The sequence below is a fragment of the Colletes latitarsis genome, chromosome 10, assembly GCF_051014445.1.
Source record: "Colletes latitarsis isolate SP2378_abdomen chromosome 10, iyColLati1, whole genome shotgun sequence".
Lineage (NCBI taxonomy): Eukaryota > Metazoa > Arthropoda > Insecta > Hymenoptera > Colletidae > Colletes > Colletes latitarsis.
This window is the reverse complement of record NC_135143.1, coordinates 25,959,775-25,982,038: the sequence shown is the minus strand read 5'-3', so window position 1 is coordinate 25,982,038 and position 22,264 is coordinate 25,959,775. Positions and strand designations below refer to the sequence as shown.

General features: G+C 38.5%; 2 protein-coding genes across 3 annotated transcripts in view; both read left to right on the top strand.

The window, feature by feature from the left end:
* Upset (SET domain-containing protein upSET) overlaps positions 1-17,870 on the top strand; it is a 28,268-nt gene extending 10,398 nt beyond the window's left edge. Inside the window, exons 3-14 of one of the 2 annotated variants that reach the window (XM_076775526.1) lie at positions 3,934-6,457; positions 6,694-6,784; positions 6,883-7,036; positions 8,055-8,199; positions 8,295-8,342; positions 8,425-9,076; positions 9,190-9,668; positions 9,875-11,351; positions 11,442-12,971; positions 13,086-13,329; positions 13,431-13,568; positions 13,674-17,870. In XM_076775526.1, the coding sequence (XP_076631641.1) occupies positions 4,242-6,457; positions 6,694-6,784; positions 6,883-7,036; positions 8,055-8,199; positions 8,295-8,342; positions 8,425-9,076; positions 9,190-9,668; positions 9,875-11,351; positions 11,442-12,971; positions 13,086-13,329; positions 13,431-13,568; positions 13,674-14,137 (7,638 nt within the window). In that variant the 5' untranslated portion in view covers positions 3,934-4,241 and the 3' untranslated portion in view covers positions 14,138-17,870. Of the gene's footprint in view, positions 1-3,933; positions 6,458-6,693; positions 6,785-6,882; positions 7,037-8,054; positions 8,200-8,294; positions 8,343-8,424; positions 9,077-9,189; positions 9,669-9,874; positions 11,352-11,441; positions 12,972-13,085; positions 13,330-13,394; positions 13,569-13,673 lie in introns of those variants that run through there. The other variant, XM_076775527.1, reaches the window with a different exon arrangement.
* Positions 17,871-18,208: 338 nt separating this feature from the next.
* LOC143346899 (aminoacylase-1) lies at positions 18,209-22,125 on the top strand. Its single transcript, XM_076775532.1, has 5 exons — positions 18,209-18,398; positions 19,666-19,835; positions 19,914-20,417; positions 20,814-21,104; positions 21,191-22,125. Exons 1-5 carry the CDS (start codon positions 18,302-18,304, stop codon positions 21,332-21,334), a joined length of 1,206 nt encoding a protein of 401 aa, XP_076631647.1. The 5' UTR covers positions 18,209-18,301; the 3' UTR covers positions 21,335-22,125.
* The last annotated feature ends 139 nt before the right edge of the window (positions 22,126-22,264 follow it).

Below are 22,264 nucleotides of genomic sequence, written 5' to 3'. Positions count from 1 at the left end.
CATTATGCTATTATATTTGAGTATGTCAAGGGACTGTAATTAAATCGACAAAACGGATACTAAATAGTCGGAGCAAGTAAATCCATAAATTTCTTGAAAATACACGTTGGCTGGTTATCAACGGAAGGTCGTATCAATTATAGAAAACCACGTGACCGCGTTTTCCACTAGCATTGCATACTGGATGTTTTAGAATTATCCTCGTTTCATTTATCGTAAAAGGCTGACACTGTAATTTTCTACGTAATTAAAACAATTCGTGAAACGTTTGAATCTAGTGACTGAATTTAATGGTCGATGATAACGAAAATATTAGTTACGATAATAGCTTTTCCGTACCCCGTTAATTCTTATGAAGTGTGTATATCTACACTGTGTGTATTATCGCGTTGTTTGATACAAGCAACGCGAACCTATTGACGAAAACTGCTTTTATCTTTGCGTGGAGAATACTATCCAATTAACGCAACCTCTTTTAAGAGCGCGGGGTACAAAAGCTTGGGAAACGACCATACACTCGTTGATGGTTTTCAGTAGTAGCGGCACGTGCCACTGACAAACAAGTGCAGCGAAAAAGGCAGTGCACGCATCAAACGAATTGCTTCTTATCCACACATTCTTCACGTGATCGTGACTTTAGTCTTATTCCTAGAAAAAACAAAAACTTTCTTTTAATTTGGTAAATATTAATCGATAACTAATGTTCAAAAAACCCCGAGGGAAAAGAAGATTAATTTTACAAATCTGAATTTACAATATACTAGACAGGATAAAATGATCTCATTGATATGTAGATGTCGTAGCCAAGGTTGCGAAATAAGAACGGCGATTGCACTTAGAGTTATAGCATGAGAGTAGCAGATACTCGACAAGACAATAAAGTCATTATACAGACTAGCCTTGGTTTGCGACTTATTGTTGTCCCTGCTCATTTGTATTCATGTGTATTTTTCTTTTATATATTTTGATTTAAAAATGAGGACAGAGTTATCCTTTTTTACGTTGCAAATAAAATGGAATTGCCATCTCTGTTATTACCCTAAAGCTAATTAAATAGTCGTTTCACGCAATCATTTTTAATAAAATTTATATTCGTTGTAAGTATTAATTATATTCCTCTCTATTTGTTTATCATACAAAATCTGTGACACCCAATCGAGAGATTTAACTACGAACAACTATTTTATTTGGCACCTGTTCTTCACTTGAAAATATTCTAACCTTTAAATTAGTTTCGACGACAGAGCGCGCCACTGACGATAAACTAGTTGTCACCGTTCCAGTGTGAACTAACAATATTGTTCGGGCTACTTTTGCCCACAATACGCAACGCTATTATGTCGATTTTAATTCGTAATATATCATGTGTTACGACACAGGATAAATAGTTTATATTTGTATTTTTTACCGCATTATGGTCTTACCCCTTAAAATAGAAATTTAACGTCCCGTTATGCAAGACAATAAATTCCATAGCTACGACTGGTCGGCGATGTCACGTATTTTTTATATCCGGTCGAGATGTTTAATTCAGTTAGAATTCGCTCGAGGAAATTGATAATATTAATTTATTAGGAGCGGACGATACGCGAGGAGGTGATAGTGATAAGCAGACACACTTGATGCAAATCCAGCCGCACGTGTGGCTTACCACGACTCTACGAGTACTGGTTACCCTCCTTGTGACATTTCTAAAAAGAATTCACATTAGAAATTGAATGCAACGATCTCAGCGCGATCCCGAAAAGCTTGTTCCCGTTCCCTAGAAAATACACAACGATAGAAATTTGTTTTATCGAATATGAATCATCGGCGATTGTTAATTTCCAATTTGAGAAACACAGTCCAAATCCGTTGTTCGTTGATTCATTCTCGTATCGAAGACATCGATCGCATGATATTTGAAATTGCAGAAACGAACGTAGCTATCGACGAGAAAGTTACGCGGAATTTACGCCGGGGTAGAAACTTCGCGAGCGTTCCAGTCTTTCGTATTTCTATTTCGCTCTCGTAACAAGGCCAAAGTAACGCTAGTTAGAAAGATGTTTGCCACTCGTTATGGTCATAATCAGCGATCTGTACCGATTACATGCTTCTCAACTAGTTAATCGAAGCTTATCAGGTTCACTTATAGATATTACACAGTAAGATAATTGCGTGTATTTCGAGTACTATTTAAGTTTGTCAAATCTTTATTCTAGTGATAAATAATAAATGAAAATCAATTTTCAATTTCAAATAACGATTATACTTTTCATTTAAACAACATTAAATATAACAAATAATTTATTTAGATTTTCCAAATAACGCATAATTGTTCTTGTTTTATTTTAACTTTCTTTTGTTTTTACAATTACGTGATCATTGGAGTTGCATATGGCGTAAAAGTGTACCGAGTCCACGCCAGAGGCCGCAACGTGTCACTTTCGTTATATTTGTTTTGAAATATATCAATACACGTGTAATGGTTGCTCTTACATAGAGATAACGAATTCCACAGATTTTTTCTGAAAGATAGTTTGTACTTAAATATAACAGACGTCTATGCTTGTATAGATTTTTTATATACTTTATCTAAATGAAGATATCTCCATAAGTCATAATCAATATAACTGGCGAATAACGTTATTGAAAACAGAGTAATTAATAACTGCATTGGATTTATGATCAATTCATTGCTTAATCTTCCCGTAATCGGAATTGATGTTATCGCGTGATGTCGAACCGGTTCACTAGCAAAGACACTATCGTCGAATACGCGCTAGAATTATCGTTTCGATCATCTTTATTTTCCACATTGGTCGTAAATAAACGTTACTGAACCGGTTTTGTACTGAAGTATCCTATAATTAAATACTCAAAATACTATGTATCCGGATATCTTCCAATTGTTTTGTTCGTAGATTTCGTGCAACGTTCTGTATCAGGAAATCATGAACTGGGGTTCGACAGATAATGTGGACAATCAATCGTCCTCTCAAGGCAACGGGAAGAAATGTTTTTTTCTGGATCAATAGCCTTGAAATTGCAGTGCCACGTTATTACGGGCGCTGAATAATTACTGGTTCTCCCGGGACGTCTAGGTTAGGGTTTTTAGACTGTCATCGTTTAAAGTTCACATATTCTAGGGCTAAAATATAACTTTCAAATATAGTATTTAATTTTTATTGTTTTCTAAATTCTTTTATTTCTCTGTTTTTGGTAACTTTTAGTATATAAACTTTTTCTACATTACCAACAAGAGAATCTAATGTTAAGAAGCGTTCGTACATATACGGGGTGTTCGGCCACACCTGCGAAAAAATTTTAATGGGGGATTCTAGAGGCCAAAATAAGACGAAAATCAAGAATACCAATTTGTTGATGGAGGCTTTGTTAAAAAGTTATTAATGTTTAAAGTTCCGCCCGTACTGAATTTTTTTTCTCGAAAATGTGCAAGATTTCGGGGGTATGTCTATTCACCAAAAATTATTGTAATTGACCTCCGCAACCGAAAATAATTTTTCCAAAGCGATTTGAAATTTTTTTTTTTCCGTCAAAAAATTTCACACCTTTTTGAATTTTTTTCTCGAAAGTGGGTAGGATTTCGGGGGTATATATAATGACCAAAAATGATTGTAATTGATCCCTGCAACCGAAAATAATTTTTTTAGATTGATTTAAAATTTTTGAATTTAATTGTTAATAACTTTTTAACGAAGCCTCCATCAACAAATTGGTATTCTTGATTTTCGCCTTATTTTGGCCTCTAGAATCTCCCATTAAAATTTTTCCCAGGGGTGAACGAACACCCTGTATATCCACTGTCACTATACCAAAAAATATCGGTATAATACCGTAATTTTATATTTCGGTATAAGTCATTGCAAAGAACACGTTGAACTGATATAGTGGAGCGCACGATTAATTGGTTGGTCTTAACGCATGTTGCAGCCTATGGTTCAGGATCCTCAAATAGCGGAATCGAAGAGTGCGATACACCGTCAAGCTGCCGAGCGAGGATAGCCATTCGATCCTAACTCGCTCGAGTTTCCAGTTGGCGTGATCGAAAGGCCTCCAAAACGTCGACCCCGTCGGTGATCAAGTTATCGGGGGGTGGAACAGGTGGGGGTGGGGAGCAATTGTCCCCAGGGCCTGGCCCACCTCCCCCGGTGTCCCCAGCCGAACGTAGCAATGCTAATGAGAACGATGCCGCCGCGACGAAATGTGTCGACAGCTTTCCGCAGACCGCTGAAACCACCATGAGCTTCGTTTTGCAGCTGGGCACGATGGAAGCGTCTCTGGAGAAGAAGAATGTCGGCAGTAACCAGACGTCTTCTATGTTGTTAAGTCAAGAATCGTCTCATTCGGTGGTCGATAACGAGGATGGCGGTAAATCGCAGATTCTTCAGTGTATAGAGGCCACGTCGGAGATTCCAACTGGTCACGTTATCTCTTTCTCCACTGTAAAGTCGGTCAGCGTTACGTATCCAGTAACCAAATCAACCAGAGAGGTTCAGAAGCTCACTGGCTCCCAAACAAACACCACGCAGGTGTTAACCACCCGTGTGATTTCGCAAAAATTGCCATCCTCGAGCCATCAGACCTCTTTAACACTGAATGCATCCCCTCACGTGACCCATATACCGGTAAATGCTCAGTCCTTATCATCGCCGGGCAACGGAGTGGCGCATCTATACCCTTTGCAACATGTAACGTCCGCGCAGAGCAAACATCACAATAGGAATCAAGTGGTTGGCTGCGAGAGCAAGCAACAGGCGACCATAGTATCTGGTCTACAGGCTAGCCTGCATCAAAAGATTCAATCCGTTCCCTCGCAGCAGCTTGTGACCAGCGGCACGGTGAAGGCCATTAGCACCGCCACCTCAATGCCCAACATTCAGAGGATACACGCGAAAGCGCAAAATCTTGTAGGACAGTCGCAAACTGTTAACTTGCAGAAAGTCAAAGCCGTGACGAACGTCAGTCAGGGTGTTACCGTTCAGAGGAATTCCGTACCTAGGATACAAACTGTACAAAAAGGTCAGGTGTTGTCTACATCCGCCGTCCAAGGGACGCAGTTTGCCGTTAACCAAGTGGTAAACAATGCTAACGTACAAAGAGTCCAGCAGGGAAACTCGACGATCCAAAAAGCACAATCGAATATCATGGCCGCGCAAAAAGTGACACAGGTTTATAATAATCAAAAGGTACCATCGCAGATACTGGGTAGTCATTCGAATCATAAAACGCAACACCAGCAAATCGCCAATAATCAACAGCAAGGAATGCAAAAGTTACAGGGTCAGCCGCAAAAGAATCTGACCGTTCCCAGGCAACAGTTGACGGCCACGGTAAATAACGTTCAAAAATCTTGCAATTCTGTAGCTGGTATACAGAAAGCACAAGTATTAGGGCAGGTGCAGGGTCAGCAACAGTTGCCACAGGTTCATCACAAACATGGCCAGCAGGTCCAGTCGTCGCAACATCAGAGGTCCCAGTCCGCGGCAGCTTTGCAAAAGTCACAGACCGTGGCCGCGGTCAATTCCAGTAGAGTACAATCCATAACGAACGTTTGCAAAAGTAACAGCGTCCCCAACATCGCCAAGGCACAGCAGAACTCCAACCTGCTGGCCGTAACCAAGCAGCAAACGATATCATCGCAGTCACAATCCCAACAAGTACACGTCCAGAACTCGTCGCAGTTGCAGTTGCTCCAGCAGACCTCGCAACCTCAGCAACACGCGAGCAGTAAGCAACAGCAGCAGCAGCAGCAACAGCAAACAAACGTAAATCAACAGGTACAGAGGACACACAATATTACGAATGTACACCAGAAAGTTACGGCTGTTGGAACGATGCCAAATAATCAACGTACCCAGGTGGTGAATTCTAAGGTGCAACAACAGCAAATGGTCATGAGAGTAGGCGTACCGAAAAGTCAAGTACAAAATTTGCAGCAGGCAAGCTTGAAAAGCGTTCCTCAAAAAATCGCTAACACCGCAAAGACACCAAATTCTCAGAACGCTGTTCAACAGACGCTGCACAGGAACATTAATTCACAACCGGTTAAGATCATACAACAACAGCAAAATGTGATAGGGCCGCAGAATGCTCAGAAACAACCTGGATGCATTAAAACGATACCTCCTCAGAAATCCGCACAAAGAAATCATCAGCAGAAAGTAACCGGGTTCAAGACCTCCTTAAACGCGAATGTGAGCGCGGTGAAGAGTCAAGTACCGACTGCTGCGATCGCGCAGAAGGCAAGCATCAAAACGTTGCTTCCGCAACAAACCGTTACGCCAAACATGTTGATTCATAAGAATCAGCCCATTAAGGTACAGCAGCAAACGATACAGCAAAAGCAGCTTATCATGGCATCCCAATTTCCCCAGCAAGTTAGACAACAAGCTGGACAAATAAAAACCTTATTGCCTGTAACTAGCACAGAACCTCGCAAAGATGTCGAGAACAAGTTAGTATTATTTATTTCCATCCGTATTACGCGCTACTTCATTGTTTTATGTTTAGTTGCTTTATCTCCTATAAATTATGTAGGTGACTTGTACATGTTTGTGTAGCTTTCCTTGTTGGTGTAGTTCATGTAGTATGATATATCAGAAATTGCAACGAAACCGAACATGAAATTATTTGGTAACGAATGTTTGAAAGTTTGTTGATAACCGAGTAATTGATGCATAATATTTCTAGAATCGAATCTGAGTCGCGTATACCTAAAGAAGATGAACACCAACAAACTGCTCCTAAATCTCCAATTAGAAGAATGCCCCTTCCTTACGAGGTAACATGCTGTGAACATATTGTAATTTATTACATACTACAGTGTAGTGTTATTCGTTTAATCGTGCGTACTTATTTCAATTAATTCTATTATCACAGTGTCTTCAGTTTGTCCTACAAGATCACAACTATGGAGCACCACCACCACGAACACCTCCACCTCCATCACCGCCCCCTCATCCGAAGCAGCAACCCATCAACGGCGCTGGGAGTTCGACTGCAACTTCTCAACACCCTTATATCTATGGGCAAGGTAATTAAAGAGTGATATAACGATCAAATATTAATTTCGTTTTCGAAGTATTGAGTTGGCCAAAAAGTAATGTCCGGTTTTGTGACGTTTTTTATGTTTTTCAATGCAAAATACTATTCCTAACCTATAAAACGTATACACATTGTAAAAGCTAACACTTTAATGCGTGGTTTTGAAGAAATTACATTTGATTAAATTTTCTTGAATGAACTTTGTTTTGAAAATGAGCGATAAGAAAATTATACTTTTCAACGATTATGCTTTTGTCAATTCCACAAATAAGGAGTGTTGAACAGACAATGAAAAAAAAAGACTTTATTACGCATGACGATGGAGTTGCAAACGAAATAACGATTTAAAAATGGTTTAAAAATATTCGCGGTGAAAAATTAAGCTGACCGATAATAAACGCTTTGTTAAACCTAGAGAAAGTGATTACTTAAAATAATGTGAAATGGAAAAGATGTTTGTTGAGATTGAAAAGAAAAACTCTATTACGAGCTTTTGTAATCTAATAAAACCATTCATTCTGAGAAGTATTGTTCACAATTGGAGCAACTGAAAGCAAATATCTAGGAAAAACGACCAAGACTATCAGCAGAAATGGAGTAACTTTTCATGAAGACAGCACGAGACCATAACTATCTTTACAGACTCGGCAAAAATTGAAGGACCTGACGTTCTCATCCATTCGCTTTGATCTTGCATCCTCGGATTACCATTTGTTTCGATCTCTGCAAAATTCGCTCGATGCTGAAAATATTGATTCTCTGGATACCTGTAAAATGCACCTGTTAAGATTCTATATCGAAAAAGATGGAAAGTTCTGGGAGAATGGAATTAAGAAGCTGCCAGCGAGATAGGAAAAGGTTGTGGATCAAAATGATCGATACATTGTTTATTGAAATAAATTATAATTATTTTTCTGAAAATTATGACATTACGTTTTGGCCAAACCAATACATAAATATGTAAGAAATGTGTGCAATTTTGTTTTTAACGTTGCTTTTAATTGCAGTTGTAACTGGCACTAATGTGGAGGATGATGCAGCCAGTGCGATCAGTAGCGAGGCAGGTAGAGAAGCCGAACCAGAAGGTGAAGAAACTGAAACCGCTCCTGAAGGAGAGGGAGATGACGAAGATAGTGTTACTAGATGTATATGGTAAATATTTCTAATTACTTAAATACCTCGCAAAGCGTCTCTACAGTTCACAAATTTTGCGACAGATTATTTGAAAAGAAATGTATTGCTTTCAGCGACTTTGAACACGACGATGGGTACATGATATGCTGTGACCGTTGTCTGTGAGTATCGGTCATTCTTTTGCCTCGTATTAAGCTTCATTCAAAATTGTTCGTTGTAAATGATGTAAATATTTGATTTCAGGGTTTGGCAACACGTCGACTGTATGGGTATAGATCGTTCAAACATTCCTGACGAATACCTCTGTGAAATCTGTCGGCCGCGACGCGTAGACAGGCAAAGAGCACGCGCGCTGCAGATGCGCAAGCGAGAGGAATTGCTAAATTCAGATACTTCGTCTGACACATCATCCACCAGTTCAGCGGACACCGATATCGGTGTGAATACGGTTCCAAAGAAACGAACTTTACAACATCAAGTTCCGCGACGAAAGTCTGAACCGCCGCCTCAAGTAAGACGCCTGAACAACAATAATAATAACAATAACAACGTGGCAAAAAGGCAGCGGAGGGATTCTCATCCAAGACAATCCAGCACAGTTCGTAAGAAAGAAGTCACGAAACGGGGCCCGGGCAAACGCAAAGTGAAACGACGGATGAGTCTTGAGGACAAGGAAGAGGAGACACAAGACACGTGGAGTTCTTCTAACGTGGCACCGCTTAGACAGTGGATCGAACGCTACGAAGAAGCTGTAACGAATCACTATAGTCCGGAACTGAGAGCTAGGATATCCTCCATTAAAGTAAACGGTACGCACAGTGACCTGAGGCAGAGCAACATGAATGCCATTGCCACTGGAAAGTGCAGGCTCAACGTGCACAGTAATAACGTTAGGGTAGGTATAACCATTCTGTACAATTATAGTAATGCACGAAGGGTTAAGCTGATCCAGCAAAACCTGTTTCCTTTTAATGTACACAATAATATCGTCGCTATATTTTGTTGTAGTTTCTAGTAGCAACAATGTATCTTCCACCAAATACGCCAGTTGTCGAATTAAGGGGAAAGTATATGTTGAGCACGCAGCATCGGCCGGCGCATCCTCAAGGAAGACAGCACATCCAGAGGCCAGGACCTTTCGTGTTCTTCTATCGATTGCCACGCGATGGGACAGAAGTATGTGTGGATACCAGAACGTACGGGAATGATGCTAGATTTGTACGGCGTAGTTGTAAACCTAATGCAGAAGTGAAGCATTGTATAGAGAAAGGAACGTTGCATTTGTATATCGTGACCACCACTGCGGTCGAGAAAAATGCGGAGATAACGATTAGACACGAACAACATGACTTACTACTGTCGCCTAATCCGAATGGCCCCATGATACCTATCTTTTGCGCGTGTAACAATCCAAGGGAATGTCAAATAGCACCTGTAAATCAATTGACTAGACGAGGAAGTAATGGGGCGATAGCAGAAAGTGCCGAGTAAGTTTTTTTAAATGAAGAAATTTAAAAATTGGAATATAGATTTTTTTCTTTTTGTTTATAAAGTGACTATAACTTGGAAGTGGGGTGAAATTTAATACATGTTTGTACCTTTATCATTGTTTTTGTATCTACAAACTAATCCTAAAGCGAAATCCACATATTACGATACATCTTGTGTAATCCCCCTTCTTTTTTTGTAACAGTGGTCGAGAAAGAAGACGGAGGGCTAGACGAAACACAGTTTGTGAAGATAGTGATCCTACGCCTGTAATCCCTAGTACCAGTGTCACACCGTCGACGCCACCATCGACGACAGTATCGTCAGTATCCGCGCCGCCTAGAAGGACAATTACAACCACTGTTGCAAATACAACTCGCCAACCGCCGAAAGAAGAAACACCGGCGACCACCGTTCAACAACCGCAAATATCGCCAACCTTGAGTCAAGCTCCAGCACCAGAAAGCAAAAAAGATAAAAAAAAGATGACCAGAGAAGAAAGAAAGATGGAAGCCATCATGAAAGCCTTCGAGAGACTCGAAAAAGCGGAACAAAGAAAACAGGAGGTTCAAGCACGGAATGCACAAAGGAAAGAGTCAGGCAGTACGCACAGTGATAACGATGACACGCCGAGCGTCACAATGCAGTCGAAACAGAAGCAACAGAATTCGGAGAGACCGTTGAGGAGAAAAAGGAGGAAAGGGCGAACCAGAACCACGAGTAGTTCCCAATCGCAGGGCAGCAGTCGAAGAACAAGATTGAATTCCGCAGACTCTGACGTGTCGTCCGGTGAAGAGAGCAACTCGATGCAGTCGCCACCTTTGTTGAGCCAAAACCATTCACAGAATCGGGACGTGCCTTACTCTTCCCATTTGCACACTCCAGCCAAGAATACTAACGAAACTGTTAATCCGGGATCTGGTCATCAAGGAATTTCAACGGCCGCTGGCCTTTTGTTGGCTCTAGCAAATTCCAACGCGCCAGGGCCTAGTTCTCCTCCGTTACAGCAACCCACGCCAGTGAAGAGTCCAACCTGTGACAGTGGAGCGAGCAGTAGTTCTCAGAGTTCTACGCCATCCACTCCGTTATCATCAGCCTGCTTGCTCGTCGCAGCCGCGGTTGGACCATTAGCACCTGGATTCAAGTTTCCAAAGACTAAGAAAGTCCTTATGAACGAGTGGTTAAAGGAATCGCCGGATCCACCTCAATCCAACATAACTCAGGTGTCTCCGTTGCCAGTTTTACCATCAGCGCCTCTGTCGAATTCGATAAATCCACTTTGTAGGTCATCGGATTTTTCATTGCCTACGGACTCGTCCGCAGAGTTCTTGACGCAAAGCTATGCGGCGAAGAGTCTTGCCACCCTCGTGCAAGCGGCCAATTCTGTTTCTGGAATATGCGATTCGCCACCTCAACGTAAACAAGCGATCAGTGGAAATACAGTGTGCCCTGTCTCCACAGGGTCTGCCAAGAAGAGGTGGTTACGACAAGCAATTTCAGAGGAGTGTGATTCACCAAACAGTAGACCAGAAAGTCCACCGCCCAGTGAAATGGTAGCTCCGCCAAAGAAGAGGAGAATAGCCAGAGAGAGCTTGTCATCGGACAATTACACTCCACCCACAACACCAACCATGCTAATTCCTGAATCTATTCCAAACAACAGATCTATGTGCCCTGCAGACGTAAGTTCTATCTTCTTTCATTTTTTTGAAAACCGTGCATTACTGTATAATGAAAAATTTAAAAACTAATATTTTAATTGTCTTTTCCAGGATGATTTCATCGAACATTTACAATCACCGCTGATCGAACAGAATGATGAACGAAATTTGGAAGCAGAGTCTATAATAAAAGAGGAAATCAATTCACACGAACGGGTAAACCAGAACGAGAACTTAAGGCAGAAGCTTTCTATCGATATCCCTCAGGATTTTCATCTTAAAAGTATGAAGAGCGAAGAGTCCACGGAAATCATACAGATGGACACTCTGTTGGTAAAAAAAGACGAAAACGTTGAGGTGAAGGAAGAATTAAAAGATGAAATCGATTGCGACTCTTCCATGCATCTGGATTCGAAACCCTTTCTCAAGGAAGAGTTGCGATCTGTCGAGAATGAAATGGTTGATCATCACAAAGATACAATCAAGAAAGAACATAATATAAAGGAGGAACAGTTAGAGATCGAGAAAGGTACAGTCGAAATAATCGATCAGAATGAAGGGGACACGGAAATGGAGGATCTTAGTTCACCCATCGCTGCCATGGAATCTGATGCGATTCTAAAGCAACGAGTAGCGGAAATGAGACTTGAGTTCGAAGGCAGCATAGCTGATATAGAGAATGATAAATCTGACGACGAGGAAAAGTTCGATAATGCGAAGTGCGAGGAAAAATCTGACGACAATATGTCGATTGACGAGTTTGACGTCGAGGCGCAAATGAAAAAGATCACTGGCGACGATGGGAACGATTACAAGGAAAAAATAGACACTAGCTCGGAAAAGGACAAGAGCATGGACGGAATAGAGGGCTTAATGGAGAGTTCGAAGGAAGATTCTGAATCTGAGGATAAGGAAATGGATGATGTAAAGTATGAGCCATCGTTCAAGTCCTTCAATATAAATCATGAAGAGAGGTTGTTCAAGGAGTTCGAGAGCAAACCCGAACACGACGACACTCTGGAAGAGAATGTTAAAGATGTTGAGCATAGCCAAGAATCTCAAAAAGCGGAACAACCATCTGTGTTCGTCGCTTCATCGGAAGAATCCATATTCGAGTCAACGTCGTCCAACATGGACACTGAATCTCTCGTAGAACCACCAAAGATATTCCATTCCATTCCACCGTTGAGTGAACGTATTCGTAAAAAAACAGAAGTATCGAACATTTCCAAAAGTCAACTGAATTTCGAGGCAGCTATTATCGAATCTACTATCGATATTGAATCAACCGATGAATCGAAAAATGGCGAACAAAAGTCCATGCTCTCAACGGCATTAAGAGAATTACTAGAGGCCAAATTAGATGACCTGACACCCGAAGAAGTAAAAGAAGAAACTACTGACGAAAACAGCACCTCATATACTGAGCCAAAATCAGAAACTTCAGAACAGAGTGTAGATATCCAAGAGTCTACTCTAAGGACTGTCCCTCAAGAGATTCCCGTTGAAGACGCTTTTATCAAGGAAGACGAAATTCCACCCAAGGAAATTAAGCGATTAAAGGATCCCAGAACCGTTGTTCCAAATAACATGCCAGCGCCTGCATTTAAACCAGAAGCAAGTGCTCCAGTTAAGAGAAAGGTTAGAATCGATGCAAGTTTAATTATAATTTATCACAATTAGTATCCGATAATATCGGTTACTATTCAATATACAGTGCTGTGAAATTTTGAGATTTGTAATGTTTCATTTTAGCTGTCCATATCCGAATACCGTAAACGGAAACAACAATCATCCGGTACACCTCCAGAACCCGAACCCTCAAACGACACACTAACAACGGATAAAGGTGGCGCAAGAGGTAGATCCGATAGTGCGAGTAGCGGAACATCGTCTCTCAGTTCTGACGAGGAAGGTTCTAAGATATCCTTATCCCTCGATTTACCGGGTCTCACCGCATTACCGATCTTCACTAATGCGGAAAGCGAGGAGAAGAAAGGTAATAATCACTATTTTTTACAAAATTTTACTGAAACAGGAATTTATAAACTTGAATACACATAGTTGGGATGATCTGACCACATCGTTTCACGCATTCAGGTGGTGAGGAAGGCACAATCGGCTGGTCCGCTGCTCCGACTTTAGTCGAACGTCAACGCGAGAACCTCACAGAGAGATTGAAACGAGAATTTGGATTGTTTCTCAGCGACGACGAGGAGGAAAGAGCTCGTAAACACGGTAAGATCATCGCCAATCTTATTCCTTTATTATTATTCTATTACCTGTTTGTTATACTCTGATAATTTTTATATTATCCGATTCTCTAAATCTGAACAATTACAGGTCTAACTGCAGAGGCGATACTGAAAGCGCGCAAGGCGTCTCCTCCGCATCCCTCGGTTTCTAACACGCCACCAAATTACCCGCTACCGCAGTTACCACCTCAACCCTATATTCCACCTCCTGGATCTGCGTCTATTCATTATCCTCAGTTCCAGGCTAAACCTTGTCCTTCCGTTCATTATCCAAACTTTACAGCCCCGCAGAATACTTCGCAGCCAATATACGCAAATACCGCGGCACCAGCGTCTACCAGCAAGCAGACACAGCAGTTCTTGGTGCCTCAAGCATCGCAAGCGCCACCGGGTTCAAACCCGTATCCACCTCAGTTCATTCCACCGGCTACCACTGCGGTGGCGATCTCCAAATTCTCCTCGGTGACACCACCGCCATCGGGGAACCAAATGTACCCTGCATCTGGCCAGTCGCAAAAACCGTTTTACAATCACCCGGCGCCCAGATCTTAACCCACATAAAAGGTAGTGCTGTTGAAAGAATTTTTAGCTGCGGATGTCGTGAGGGATCGGCCCCGAATGCTGTTGTCGGACGTTCTCACGACACATCTTTAATTCCATTAGATTAAATTTATTAAGTTGCCCTCCCCTGGGAGGAAGGGGGAGAAGATATTTTGAACGGAACAAAAACGAATCTCGCGGTCTCTTCTGGCTTGCGTTGTTCGCGTTTACGCGAGTATAAAGGGTATTTAGATTATAAACGGTACGGTGAACGAAGGAGAAGAGACCGTCGATGATCCCCAGGTGCTAACCGTTCGCTTGTAGAAACGTTATGCAACACTTCTGATGGTTTCGGAGACGCACTTGATGCAATTCGCGTGGCCTAAACGTTAAGTATTTTGAAGCGTAAAAAGATGAACTATCTGTAGTGTTCGTGCATCTTAGGTAACAGCCGTGTTTCAGAGAGCAAAAAAGAAAACTGTATTGGCATCTAAACGTAATGGCCAAAAGTGTATCGACATACACTTTTTATATCAGTGAAACGGTGCCCTAACAATGTTTATACATAGCATTAGTCCAATTTTTGATGAAACTATAACAAAGTTGGAAATTAATCCAAGCTGATAATCGTGATACTGTTGACTTGGATGCATATATATATATATATACATATACATATATATATATACATATAAATATATATATATTTATATTTATATATACAACATGCACACTTGCATTATCCGATTTTTCTGTAAATATCATTTGCATATATGCATAATATAACGATACAGAACTATTGTATTTAATCTTAGTTAAGAATCAATTAGCAAAGAAACAGACGGGAACTGATATATGCTGTGCTGTGCGTTGCGCTTTACTTCAATTTTGTTTAAAAAAGAAAGGTGAGAAAACAGTATCATGGCAAGAACTTTCTCTATCTGTCTCTTTAGAATTTTATAACTTTCAAGCTCGAATAGTCATTGCACAGTAACGAGTTCCTCGTCAACATAACAATTTACTTTTTCGATTCCATCGTGATGATGATCATCGATTCCATGGAAGAGCACACAGGCCTGTTTAGGATAAATTGTACAGTGCGAAGTTTCTTCCGAGGCCCTAGACTGAACGTTCCCACAATTTGATAAGTCCGACACCATTTAAAAGGCTCGTTTCTAATCGTTTGAAATTTTCCGAAATTTTTTCTGTTCCATTTCTGTTCCTTTATTTCTTGTGATCGACCTAGCGCGATCATATATATTTTAATTTAACGATCCGTTCGAGACCTGTAACTTAACATTCATTCATAAGTACAAAGCTCTGTAAAAGGCGATAGAAAAAAAAAAACTGTTTTAAGGGAAAGAAAAGAATCGAAACAAAACTTGTAAACGATAAACTTAAATAATCAAATACGAAAGATGAATCGTAGTTGGTTATGTTTTCTTTTTTTCTTCCTTTTTTTTCTTTTTTTTTTTTTTTTGTTTTGTTTTTTTTGATTTGTAAAAAAAGGTAGAAAATCATTCGCGGCATTCAAAAGTCGACTTTTCATTCTTAAATATTGTAAGTACTGCGAGGTTCGATTATTTATTGCGTTCTAGTGGTGTAAATTTGTTCTTTTTTTTTTTTAATCCAGTGAACGAGAATTTTACTCGAAAACAGGAGAATGATACATTTGATAGATGACATTCGCCCAGTGTACACAGTGGTGTAATTAAAATTAATGTACAAAGGTCGTATCTAAATCCTAGAGTACTCGTCGTGTGTACATATTATTCGGGTTGATCGATTAATTGCACTTCTTATCGGGAGTAGGTTTCAAGGTTGTCTTGATCGTTCCTCGATGTAAAACGTATCGCTCGTTTGGCGCTTGTATATTTCGTAGGTTTTAAAACGCACGATTAAATTATAGGCAGAAAGTACACAACGAAATATTTTTTGAATTTAAAAAGAAGATAAACTTTTTTTAAGCACGCTAAACTTTTGCTTAACCTTTGGGCCGTGGAAACTTCTCGCATCTTTTGGTAACAGTTATCTAAATTTCTGTAACGAAACTAAAACGCTAAACATTACAAAAATATATTGTACAAGCGATTGTCTAATCAAACGTTCAAAGCCAAAACAGAATAAGGAGACAACAAATTAATTTCTAACACTTACAATATTGGAAAAAAACTATTTTATCATATGTAGAAATAATATATAACAAAAATCAGAACTCTTTGAGGCACTAAGTTACTGAAAAAATGTAACGGGCAGAGACAGAAAGTTATTTTTAATATGGAACAGTTGTACGATTTAGACTTTGAATGTAAAGAGATGATAATGTTATCTTGGACTAATAAGGTAGATAGAAAAGCTATTGTTCCTCAAAGAGTCTTCTCGAACATCGCTCCGTTTATCGTTTTGTTGCACTTGGGCGGTTTTTTAGTTACAACCAAAAAAAAAAAACTACGGAAAGCAACGATCAATAATAGAAGTTTTAGCGCGCTTGCGAAGTCACATTACACCATTCTGGTAAACTGTTTTATTCGGAATCATTTACGAGTTTTTTCGATTTATTAAAAGAATTTAGAGATCTGTGATTAGACTATAAGGCGTGAAGGCAGAAACAAATTAATTGTACCGTAAAAGAATTTTACAGAATTTTTTGGTGCGTATATTATGGATCTCATTGGTGAACAAAGTATAAAAACACTACCGACTTGACCCTCGTTTACATTGCGTTCGTTTGGCAGCAGCTTATACACGAAAGAAGAGAAAGCAAAACAGGAAAAAAACATACACACATATGAGACAAGGATATTTTTGGCATTTGGTATTCCTTTATATATACTTTAGCTGATATTTTGTAATAAACGTGTATACTAATGTAAGTTACTCTGAGCACCCTTTCGGATGGTGCGAACGTTTATTGGATAAAGGTGTGTACAGCTTGCGTTCCACCACTGAAGGGTGATACTGTGAAACTTGTAAATATTTTTGTAAGATAAATTTAAGTACAGACATCTCTTTCGAGATTTAGCAGATCTTCTTTGAAATCCTTCAAAGATGAAAACTAAGAAAACAAAAAATTAAGAATTGGATGGAAGAAGAAGAGCGGTAATACGATTGCTTTTTGCAACTACACACATACACACACATACACAACACAAACACATATACACGGACACAAAGCTTACAATTAATTATTCGTTGTACAATTCTCTTATTGCCCTACCGTATCTCTGTATAATGACATTCTGATGATGAGCGACAAAGGCGTTCTGTTATTATAAAAACTAAGTACTACATTTAGAGGTAAAAAGAAGAAAGAAGTAACTCGTTAGTACAATAGTTTCAATGTTGTAAATAAAACAGATCATAGTGATTATTATTATTATTATTATAATTATTATTATTGTATGTACATATATATATAATTATATATAGGTATATAATTATATATATAAAAATCGTCTTTATAATAGTATCAGAACACATAATTTTTTTATTTGCAATTCACTGTTACATGTATGTGCCTAGTTATAGCCACGTTGCATTATCTTACATATTGTATGATAATTTAATTCGTACTACCGATTAATGAATGTAACAAGTTCTTCGATATCAAACTCTATATGATATATATACATATATAATATATGATATATATATATATATATAGATGTGTATATATATGTCTCATATAATATATATACATACATATATTATATATATGGCGTAACGTGTAAAGAGCTCATATTTAGGCATACATGAAATTTAATAAATCGGAATACATTTTACGAATTACCAAGTTCTAGCGCTCTATTATTCTCACCTATTATCTCATATCTGTACCCTACTGTTCCATTTGTCATACTCGTTATCCTTGTTCATGTATACATATAATTCCTACCTCTGCAATCATGTAAATAAGAATACGACGAGTATACCATTAACTTAATGGAAAAATTTCCAGACATTGATCATTCTTGTCCGTTACGTAATTGCATATAATTTCAAAGATACAACCGCGAGTCCGCCCTCCTTGTTCCCGCGTTTAGTTTGATCGAGCTAGGCGTACGTCATTGCTGATAATCACCGACAATTGGTCGAGAGACGAGCGGCAGGCGTCTGCTGTGACAGTCGACTCAGTGGCGTCCGACGCGGTGATCACCAGGCCACCACCACCGTACAATGTCCCCATCATCCCAGGCTCAGCTGGACGCAACAGCTGTAGAGAATTTTCGCGACTACTTGCGTATACCGTCAGTTCAACCTAACATCAATTATGGTGAGTAATTCTATGTCTGTTCACGAAACATTCTTTAATGAAGCGTAATAATTCGTATTCTATCGCGTATATCCTCGAATTCAATCGTGAAAATCGTGCACGCATATTGCATGCCGGAATGGGGTCGCTCGTCATTTCCTCGTTAAGCAAATTACTTTTGTCTTTGGTGGATCATCAAATCACCAGGTTCGCACGTTCATCCGGACCACGGTTATCAAAGCTCGCGTCGTATCGAGGTCTGCGGACCGTTTCGGTTTTTCTCCAGGCGATAGAGGGTTCGTAGCGTCGGAGACGCTACCCAGCCATTGCATGCCCCACCCTGTGTGGAATGTTATTTCTGTTTTTGTATTTTTCCCGGCGGCGAAGCGTGCTTCTAAAGTCTTAAGGAAATCGTCCCCGAAGCTTAAGATCACGTAAAGAAGAATTTTCTAGTTCATTAATACGCGTACACGAGATTGTTATCCAAGGACGACTCGTGGGTGACCTAAATCATACGTACAGTGTGTCATGTAAGTGCTTGGGACACTTGTAAAAAGAAAGTGTAATGTATAAAATACATACACTTTATATTCAAGATTTTTGAACATTTTCGTGGTAACATCAAGACATGTCTGCTGGAGTAATGTTGACAGACTTGAGCAAGTCTAAGAGTGTACATAGCAGTTTGAAGGTATTTAATAGGAGCAAAAGCTAAATAAGAGTAGAAAAAATATTATAAAAAGTAGATGTACAGATTGCACCATTACCTCATATATGTTTAATTCATACTAAGTGTCTTGATGAAGTTTTTACTTGGAATAAATGTTTATAATTGGAGACTGTGAGTTTTCTGATTGCAAAGAACATGCAAAACGATCTGAACATTTTAAATTTTGGTGCTTCCAAGATATTAAATTCGTTGACTCACAGTCATTGTTAATTGGGGTATGCAAATTTCTAGTATCTCTTGATAAAATTAGTCTGAAAATAATATTTGTGAAAGATAAGATAATGTGGATTATTAATAAGAAACAAGATACTCCAATTTGATACTCTTCAGGAACTCCTTATCTGTGTCAATATTCATAACTTTAGTTTGGATTTCTATGTTAATGACTGTTTGCTTTAAACTTTTGATAATGAAATAATCTGGTATTAATGTGTTGAAAATAGACCAATAAAGAGAAAATTGTCATCGAGTGATAATGTATTTACTTGGTCTTTGCGTATAAAATATTTCTTGTACAATATCTTACATGAATATTAATTCTGTTTCTTTGTTTTACAGATGAATGTGTTGCATTTCTACAGAAACAAGCTAAGTCTCTTGACTTTCCAATCAAAATCTACCATATTGATCCAAAGAAACCAATTGTGGTTCTCACATGGATAGGTACAGAGCCATCGAAGCCAGCAATTCTTCTAAATAGTCATATGGATGTTGTGCCTGTCTTTGAAGTAAGTATATTATTGTTAATGATTTAAAACCGAAGGAAAACGTTACCTACAAATTTATTAATGAAATTGAACTTTTAGGACAAATGGACCTATCCACCATTTAGCGCACACATGGACGAGCATGGCAACATTTATGCTCGCGGCAGTCAGGATATGAAATGCGTTGGAATACAGTATTTAGAAGCAATTCGTCGCATGAAACTTGCTGGGCAGCGCTTTAAAAGAACAATTCATATTTCCTTTGTACCGGATGAAGAAATAGGCGGTGTTCTCGGCATGAAAGATTTTGTCCATACTAAAGACTTTCAGGCTCTTAACGTTGGCTTTGCGTTAGACGAGGGTGTAGCCTCTCCCGAAGAATATTTTTACATGAATTATGGCGAGCGATCTATTTGGCACGTCAAGGTTGAGTGTGCGGGTAGTCCCGGTCATGGATCACTTCTCATGGATAATACAGCTGGCGAAAAAATAAGAGTTATAATCGACCGTTTCATGGATTTCAGGGCCACTCAGAAAGAAAAACTGAAAGATCCAAAAATCCATCTGGGTGATGTTACATCTGTGAATTTGACACAGCTGAAGGTATATATATGTTTTCTTTTTTATTTCATTTACATTCATATTGCCATATACATATATACATACATACATACAGACAGATAGATATATGTATATATACATATATATTGTTTAGTATTTGTTAAGAAGCAATATTGATCACATACTTTATAGTTAAAATTGCACAAAAATACTTACAAAGAACAATAAAATGTATCGAATAACATATTTGCAATTTTTAATAGTTGCTACATTATTATTACATGTCTGTGCCCTTAGGAAAATAGTATTTCACAGTGAGTATGTTGATAATTTCAAACTATTTGCTAAAACAATTTTCGCACATAGAAATGTGAATCTCCTACTCTAACATTATAACTTATTTCGGCTCTAATATTCTCGATACAAAATATGTTTCAGGGTGGTGTGCAAACAAACGTAGTGCCTACTTCCTTAACTGCAATTTTCGACATGCGGCTCGATCCCTCCATTGACCACGAAAAGTTTGAAGCAATGATCAAGAAGTGGTGCGAAGAAGCTGGCAAAGACGTAACGTACACGTTCGAACAGAAAAATCCTAAAATCGAAAACACGAAACTTGACGAATCTAATCCTTATTGGATCGCTTTCAAAAAGGCTTGTGACGATCTTGGAATAATTTTACAAATAGAAATTTTTCCGGGTGGAACAGATAGTCGTTTCGTGCGCGGGGTACGCATATATCTTTCCTGTTCATAATCTTATTGAACGATTAACAGAGTTCAGAGAATTGAAATCCTTTTGTATTTGTATTGCAGGTTGGAATTCCAGCGATTGGGTTTTCACCTATGAATAAAACGAAAATACTTCTTCACGATCATGATGAGTATTTGAACAAAGATATATTCCTAAAAGGCATTGAAATATACATGAAAATAATACCGGCTGTTGCCAATGTGTAAGCAGATGATAGAGCATTTATGAGTATTTTAACAATGCTTTCAACAAACCAAAGCTATAAGACAGATAACTAGAAATGTTAATAATGGATAAATAGTAGAGAAAGGCGTATAAACAGTAATATATACATGCATATATGTTCACGAGCGTATGTGTGTATATAGTACTGTTTACATATATGTGCAATATATTTATACATATATGCATATATGTGTATATAATACGACCTAAATATGTTAACATCGCAGACTGAATTTACAAGATACAATTTAAATATGTTATTTACAATTTATCAAGCTTGTTATAAAAAGACTATCCAATGTGCCATTATATATGACGTAGTTACGAAGACTCAACATACTCAGTTATTTAGTGGAACAAGACTATTAAAAAATGCTTCCATTATTAAAAGCAGAACAAATATTTTATTAGGAGATTTAACAACACTATTGCTTAAACTATACTATTAAAAAATGCTTTCATTATTAAAAGCAGACAAAATATTTTCTTAGGAGATTTAACTGAAAAAATATCAGAAAAGTATTACTTTTCCTATTAGGAAAAATGGGTTTAACAATTTTTACAACCCTTTAATCGTGTTTTAAAATATCGAAAAGTACACTAAACGATTAACTAGAAGGGAAATAAGATTTATTTTGTAAGTAAAAGGCAATGCGTATAGTAATAGGAAATCAAGTGCAATGCTAAATCGCAGAATTATTGTAAAAACTTTGCATATATACAATATATGTGTATATATGTGACTGTTTTAAGAAAATACTTATATATTTGATTGAAATGACCACAAAAACTATATTTGTGGTAATTATATATTTTTATAAATAGTCCAACAAATATAATTGTACGAAATAGATATAAGAACATGTCTATTGACTTTAGTGGTATTGAAAGTTCGCATTCCGAGCGAAATA

What these genes read in the sequence shown, in the direction of transcription:
- LOC143346899 (XM_076775532.1), top strand. Translation starts at nt 18,302, where the DNA reads ATGTCCCCATCATCCCAGGCTCAGCTGGACGCAACAGCTGTAGAGAAT. An exon ending in TGAATTTGACACAGCTGAAG is followed by an intron (nt 20,418 to 20,813) that starts GTATATATATGT and finishes AATATGTTTCAG; the next exon opens with GGTGGTGTGCAAACAAACGT. An exon ending in ATAGTCGTTTCGTGCGCGGG is followed by an intron (nt 21,105 to 21,190) that starts GTACGCATATAT and finishes TTTGTATTGCAG; the next exon opens with GTTGGAATTCCAGCGATTGG.